This window comes from Lathyrus oleraceus, chromosome 7 (genome assembly GCF_024323335.1).
Source record: "Lathyrus oleraceus cultivar Zhongwan6 chromosome 7, CAAS_Psat_ZW6_1.0, whole genome shotgun sequence".
Classification (NCBI taxonomy): domain Eukaryota; kingdom Viridiplantae; phylum Streptophyta; class Magnoliopsida; order Fabales; family Fabaceae; genus Lathyrus; species Lathyrus oleraceus.
The window spans coordinates 58,214,420-58,222,288 of NC_066585.1; the positions used below are offsets into that span (position 1 = coordinate 58,214,420).

Consider the following 7,869-nt stretch of genomic DNA (forward strand, 5'->3'; position numbering starts at 1 on the left):
AATTCATCATTCCTGTGTCAATCAAAACAGGTTAGAAACTGACACCTGCAAAACAGAAAACAAGTTATTATGCATGAATGCAATGTCTATCCATATGAAGAACACTTTGTCTCTCGATCCTGGCTTCATTGAGACATATAACAATCCGGCGGCAAACTTCTTATATTCAGCATTCAATCTCATCGTGCAGATCGGAGATATGTGATTTGGCATGAATACCCCCAACCATGTGTGTGCTTGTGTGAGTGCATACGGTAAAGCAAATAAAGCTTGAAGATCAATCACTGACTGAAAATCACCATCCATAACCAAAAGAGTGCACTATCAGTGCCATAGTCATACATCAACTCAGATAAAGTCAAATACAATCCTCCAGAATCAGGAAAAGAAATACAGACAAGTGAATTCCGTCAACAAGCCTGACGGTAATCCAACACAAATGAAAGATCTAGCTAGATGAGGGTCCCGCAGGTGGCCCTATCTCATCTTCCATCCTCGCGAACTCTGCGGCGAACCTGAGCTCGGTGTTCTCCTGCTGTAGTCTTCCAACTTCCTTCTGATGAATCTTCATCTGCCTGAAGTAATGGTCTCTCTCAGCTAGGTAATGAGCTCTCTCAGCCCTGATCTTTGCCTTCTCCGCTTCCCACTCTGCAGCAAGAACTCTGGCTCTCTCATCTCTCTGTTCCTTGACAAGGATTTGCCTCCTCTTCTCATCCTCAATCACCTTCGATGCTCTGAACAGCTTCTCCTTGGTGATGTCATGCTCCTTGTTAGATGATGCTAAGGCCTGGCTGATCTTCCCATAGTAGGCTGTATCCATCTCGAAGCGTTTGGCCTCCAAAGCATGTCGCTTGTCTTGATCTTCTATCTTCACTTTGATTTCCTGATTAGCTGCCTGAAAATGAGCAACACTTCTCTCCAACTCCGCTTTCTCTGCAAGTAACTGATCTCTGGCCCTCTTCATTTCAAGGAACTCCTCCATGCTGACAGAAGAACTTGGACCCTCAATCCTAGGACACACTGAGTCACCTCCAGGGAACGGTAGAAATGTAGACTCAATCCTCTTCCGCAACCAATCCTCAAATAGTGGAAAATACCGGCAGTTGACTTTGCCATAAGGAACCTTACCCCTCCTCTGGATATCTCGCCATTCGTCCAATACCTGCCTCAACTTGGTCTGGTTACCATCAATCGGGAAATAGAAGGACTCCTGAATCTCTCGCCCGAGAGGAGGACCCTCTATAGCAAACCCCATCTGTCTCCGGAGAAGCATCGGGTTGTAATTAATGCAACCCTGAACTCCCACCAAAGGCACATTAGGTAAACTCCCACAACTACATATGAAGTCCTGACCAGCTAAACCATTATGAGTCCAAGCAATGTCATCAACCCGCAGACCCATCAATCGGAAGGACCACTTGACACTAGGGTCAATCTGAACAAAAGCACCTCGGGAAGGCAAATACCCCATGAACCATCTAAAGAGCAACTGAGAGCAGCATCTGACCAGACCCCCACGCCTCTTCTCATTCCTGTTATGCACTGAATAGTAGACATCTCCAATCAGGGTAGGAATAGGGTTTCTCTGCATAAACAATCTGATAGCATTATGGTCCACAAAATTCTTCTGGTTAGGAAACAACACAATCCCATAAATGCTCACAGCAATCAGAGCACAGACCGTCTTCCAGTTACCCACAGCAGCATGTTCCTTGGCATTGGCCTCCAAGAAACTCAAATGAAACCCGGGTAGCTTTCCTTTTTCCTTCAAACCTTCCTTGACCATTTCCGGACTCAAATAAAGAGCACGTGAAATTCCAAGGACATCTGGCTCTGCTCTGGTGACATGAAAAGGAATCTGATCACGGATCTGAATACCCAGGATGCTGACATAATCCTCCATCAGAGGTCCCAACAGATAGTCTGGAAAAACGAAACACCTCAACCCAGGGTCATAGAACTGAAGAAGAGTGTGGATGGCGCTCCTGTCGCAGTCAGTGAGTCTGAAAACCATCTTCAGAATACCGCCGTATGACTCTCTAAACATTCCCACATGGTCAGGAGTAATCAATGCTATCATATCCTTGAGCACACCAATCTCTGGATCAAAGAAACTGTAAGCAATGTTGTTCTTCAAACCGGTCCTCATACTGGAGCAGAAAATCTCTCAACCAGAATCTCGATCAAAAGTGTCCCTGCATATGGGTAAACATGGGTTAGATGCAATTAATGCAAAATGTAATGATGCTGATGAATGAATGCAATGCGTTGCCATCCTCCAAGCCATCTGATCATTTGCACTGAATCTGGGCTCTGAACTGATCATAACCATCTGAGGAATGTACAATCCCAATTCTGACCCACGGGTTCCGAAATAAACGGAAGACAGATACATCATCATCACCATCATCATCAAACCATATCCGAGTAGACACATCACCCTTATCTGAATCGGCCCGGGGAATCCTGAAATAAACGGATCCCCACTGATAAATATCTCGGCCCGGGGAATCCGAAATAAACGGATCCCCACTGATAAGTCACGGACAGCACTCCGGCGTCACGGCAATAAATGACCATAAATCCGACTTATAATTATGTCTCTGAATCACAGATCAAAAGTCACCATCTGAAGGCTATCTGAACAAACATCTGACAGAACAACCCTCCCCTCACAGGTAAGTTCTAATCAAGTCATCCTAAGGCGGATAATGGTCTCGACAATCGGGCGGAGATACTCAATGGGTTTGCCCTTTCGGGTGTGCCATTGTAGCTCTCTTAAAATCGTCTAAACCAAAGATCCGGGAATGATCGGTCACCAGAGTCAACAACTCAAATGGAGTGACTCAAACAAAGCGGAATATCCACAGAGATGAGCACTATCAAGTGAGCCTCGTCCGGCTTGTGGCACATCACGCCGCCAGGCACATGTTGACTTAACATGAAAGAGGCAACGTGAGACCACACTAGTCCTAGGTGTATACTCGGGCCTGGGTTTTAGCCCCACTCAGAACACCCACCCCACACAACAGAACCACCTGCAGAGGACAGCAACAACATGATAGTATGATGCATGCAAACATTTAATGCAAATATATACACACTGGTTAGAATAATAAATGCAATAAATAACACAAACGAGCAACCTAAACTAATCCTAGAACGCTAGGAAGGACTCGCTTAGGGACGATGGACCAGCATAGGTCTACATCGCAAGTCCCCAGCAGAGTCGCCAGCTGTCGCATCCTGCGAAAAATCAACCGGCGAGACTCAAAATAAAAACACACAGAGCCGCCACTAAACGTTATTTATCCCAAGATAGGGAAAGGAAACGCTCAGAGAAACCTGGAAAGACATGGTCTCGCGACCAGAGAGAAAAGGTTCGGGAGTCGGTTACGCGAGGGGAAGGTATTAGCACCCCTCACGTCCTAGGTACTCCTAGGGATCCACGTCCTAGAATAAAGAAAAGGTTGCTAAACATCACACACACACACGGGGAACGCAGGTGGGATCAAGAGGAACGGGCTCGATAAGGTATCGCACCTTATGCCTACATATCTTGTCTGGAACAAGAATCAGAGCCACTGTAGTTCGGCTTACGCACGCCAAACAACACAAAACATACAAACAAGCAAGGGTGGCAAACATGGAGCCCGACAACCACTGGATGGAATTACGTCGGCATCCGAACCAAAATATGTACAAAACGGCAAACGTGGAGCCCGACTGCCAATCACTGGGCTTACGTCGGCATCCGAGCCAAAACACACAATCAGATAACAAGTTAACGCACACAAAAAAGAAAAAGGTTGCCCGGAGTGGTCTCGCACGACCACCTGCCTACATACCTCGTCTGGAACGAGGATCAGGGCGATGTAGTTCCCCTGAAAGGGACTAAATTGCTAACCAGAAACCGGGGAAAGATACACAACTAGGGAGCTGAGACTCGAGCCTAATGTTGTCATGCATCGTTAACCCTAAGTTCGGTTTTCTATCCTACTTGCATAAACAAGCCTATCCTAACCAGGAAAGAAGCTAGCACACAAGCATACAATCATACATCATCAAATGAGAACAGGTATCTCAAACAAGCATGTCAATTAGATATCCACATAACACGCACTATAGCCAAACAAGGGGCTCAATCAATCAGGTTTGACTGCCTAAGCAAGTCGTCTGTACGGGCTGTGTTTGCTCTTAACCTTGCCATTACGAGGCTAAGGTGAAGCAGATGAAAGGATGAAGTGAGGATCAGACCTCACAGCTCATATCCCTAACCAGGGAGAGCTGACAAATGAGCATGGGTCCAGAATAGGGGAACCCTTCTATACTCGATGACTCTGACTCAATGTGCACTGCACAGGATCTTGGGCTTTTGATCTCAATGCTACAACCATGTAATGGGAGCAAGGAGAAGACTCACTGAATAGTGGGGGACAGGTTGCTTGTCCCTACCTTCCACCAATTGCCTTACTTGAAGGGCTTTTCCTGCTTGGCTTAAAAATAAACATACACAAGCATTGCCTCTTAAGGAGGACTTCAGACAATTTGCCCGGCCCGGTAACAGCCGGGTCTCCAGACTACATGAAGTAAGAAGGTTATACCTCAAATGCAAGTTGCTTAAGCAAAGCAAAGCAATAGTTCACAAGGAACTGAGCAACTAAAGTACCTGGAAACAATCAACCTCAGTCAGTACTCAATCAGACAAACTGTAAAGCAAACAGTTAAACAGCTTAAACAATACAACACAAAACAAGCCCAAGGCTTAAGCCCAAGCTCCAACACCTACAAAACAATGTTATGTTAGTGTACAAACATCCACAACATCAATCAAAATTGGATTTGGATCATTCTCCATGTACATTGCTTTTTTGATCCTGAAAAATCAAGCAAATATTAGCAACTAGACCACTAGGCCAAGCCTAGGGTCCAAAAGCAAGAAAAAAGTTAAAACAGCAAGGTATTCATTAACCAACATCAAATTAACATCAAACACAAGCAAACATCATTGGTCTCATGTTTATATCATCCACCAAGCTCATGTTATGCACAAAACAATCCATATTGGTTCAAATGAAGCACCAAACATACAAACAGAATTATTGCATTCAAATCCATACCAAAACACATCCAAAAATTCTCAAATTAAATACACCTAAACAGGGGTCAATCAAGGTCTACCATGTCAAATTTGAGCTCAATTGGGCAAATGGAACCATGTCAATGAAAATCAACAAAAACAGACACCATTTCATGCTTCAATTCATACCATCAATGCATACATCCACTTCAAAAATTCATATCTCATTGAAAACAAAAAAGAAATGGATGAGACCAAAACAAGGAGGTCCTAAAATGTGTCTAGTTCATGCATATCAAATTTCATGGCCATACAATACAATGTGAGCATTTCCCAATCATTCTACCAACCTATGTCATATGAGCTTGCACAAATGATCTCCAGAAATGAAAAATCATGATCAAATAGAAAATGCAGTGAACAATTCTACAAAAATTCATACAACATTACAACATGCCAACCAATCATCATGCAAAATTTCATTCAATTCTAACATGTATAGGTCACTCAAAAAAATCCTGCAAGTTGACATAATGAGGTGTGACACAAATTGTCACACCTAAGTTCCAGAATTTGCTGCTCTCTAACCAGGTATCCAAAATTCATGAAATTTACATATAAATAATCCTCAATGAGTTAAGAACCACCACAAAAATTTTCAAGAATTTATTCTACATTATGAGCATTTCATGATCAAATTACAAACATGTATCAAAAATGGACATACATTAGAAAACCCTAGGTCAATTAAAAAATTTGCCAAGCACAACTTTGACCAATAGGTCAAAAAAACCTACACTCAACAAGGAAGCTATAGAAAAAAATTTCCATATTTTTTGGATTTTTTTACTATTTTTTATGGATTTTTAAAGGTGTGTATGATTTTTTAATAATTATTTAGATTAACATTAATTAATTAATTGTGTTAATAGCAGTATGGTAATATTCTAGTTTTGGCCAAAACGACACAGCAGCATTTTAATGTGCTGGCGCTGCGTGAATGGATGGTCTTGGCGGTAAACAAAAGTTCAAAAAGGCCATGCGAGAATTCAGGATTGAACACGGGCTCTTTTTCCAGAATCGTGAAGAACGTTGCGTGTTCTTCGTCCTCCATCAACACCAGCTTCGGCCTCAAGAAATTCTCCACCAAATCAAGCAAATGATACACCGATGGAAAGGTCTAAGTGTGAGGATCTCAAATACATAATCAATTTCACCTAATTCCTAACACAACTCACGGATCGATCGAATAAAGTTTCTCACTCAAAGCTTCGAGTCGCGATTTCTCTCAACTCGCTCAACCGTTTTATAAACCGCAAGTTTCACGCTAACCTACGATGAACGATCTACACAATGCATATAACAATTTACAAAACCGTGAGATTCGAATTCGCACCTTTGTTTGCCGACAGTTGCGATTCGTGATGAATTTGGATGTGATTCTTCAAAACAGTCCAAGCTTGATGATAGGGAAGATGAATGGAGGTGTTAGCCTAGCTTGAATTTGCTCCAATCATGAGAAATTCCAATTCACCATTGTTGAGCATTCTTTGGACAGTTGTGAATCTTGAGGATTTGGAAGTTGCTTTGTCAAAACAGTAGAAGAAGAAGTGGAATGAAGATTGGATCAACAAGAATTTCCAAATTTCATCAAGAATTGGAAGAGTTTTTGTGGTTTTTGTGTGATGTGTTCTTGAATGTTCTTGAGAAAATGTGAGAGAATTGGAGAGTTTTTAGATCTGAATTTTGGTGAAATGAAATTCTGTTATGATTAGGAAGTGTTTTAGCTTATATATCAATGCTTAATTGTCCCTTAATCCACTTAATTAACCAAATGCATTGTTAAGTGAAAAATGTCATTTTCAAAGGAGGGGTAAAATTGGAATTTCATCATGACAGCTAGTGCCACCTGTTTTGACAGCACATACACCTTCTAAATAGCATATGTGAACTGTAGAAACTTGCCTCATGCTCATTGGTTGCTCCATTCTCAAATTCACCATGTGTATGCATTTGGTCCATTTTTGTCATTTCCATTTTTCATGACAAAATCCAAATTAAAAGCCTTATGCATGAAATGAAAATTCAAACACATTCTAAATGCCATTCCTGAGGTGTTGGAAAAAGTCCCATTCAAAAATTCCCAATATTTTGACATTTGGACAATTTTGCCCCTGGTCCAATTCAGCTGTCCAGTTGAAAAGTGACTTTTTGCCTTGACCATTTTTGAACAAATCCAATGATGCACCCTCAAAGTACATGTCAAATGGAGTTTGTGCATATAAAGAACTTGCAATTTGGACAAACCATGTGGAAGTTATGGCCTCCTGATTACGGGTTTTTTTGAAATTCACTGAGCCATATTTTGCAAACCGTACGTTGGATTTTCAAGTTCTTGGACTTTTTGGAAAGGTGAGAACAAGATCTACATCTGTCATGTTGAACAATTTTTCATTTGAAGCTTCCTTGGACTTCTGTTTTTGAGGTCAAAAACTTTCCATTTTTGGAAACTTCAGTTACAAGTCACTTGCTATTTTTGGCAGTTTTTGTCCTGACTTGATTTTCTTCATTCTTAAGCTTTGAGATGTCATACAACACTTGTTCCAACATGAATGAAGTGTGTCTAACTCATTTCCACCTCCAAATCCACCTGATCATGTACAGTTGACCACGGTTGACTTTTCATCTGACAGATGAATCTGGCAATGCATTGATCAAATTAAGCCCCAATCTCCAACTGAAATAGCTCAAGGGTGCAACCCTAGCCTCAATAATCACCATTTAATCAC

The 7,869-nt window shown here is 41.8% G+C and overlaps 1 protein-coding gene across 1 annotated transcript; it reads right to left on the minus strand.

Annotated features, from left to right (window-relative positions):
- Positions 1-285: 285 nt before the first annotated feature.
- LOC127106872 (uncharacterized) lies at positions 286-6,834 on the minus strand. Its single transcript, XM_051044163.1, has 3 exons — positions 6,477-6,834; positions 4,605-4,669; positions 286-2,195 (listed from the first exon to the last, which is right to left on the minus strand). Exon 3 carries the CDS (start codon positions 2,147-2,149, stop codon positions 449-451), a length of 1,701 nt encoding a protein of 566 aa, XP_050900120.1. The 5' UTR covers positions 2,150-2,195; positions 4,605-4,669; positions 6,477-6,834; the 3' UTR covers positions 286-448.
- Positions 6,835-7,869: the final 1,035 nt, after the last annotated feature.

Excerpts from the sequence above, each read along its gene's own strand:
- LOC127106872 (XM_051044163.1), bottom strand. The coding sequence starts at position 2,149 with ATGAGGACCGGTTTGAAGAACAACATTGCTTACAGTTTCTTTGATCCA.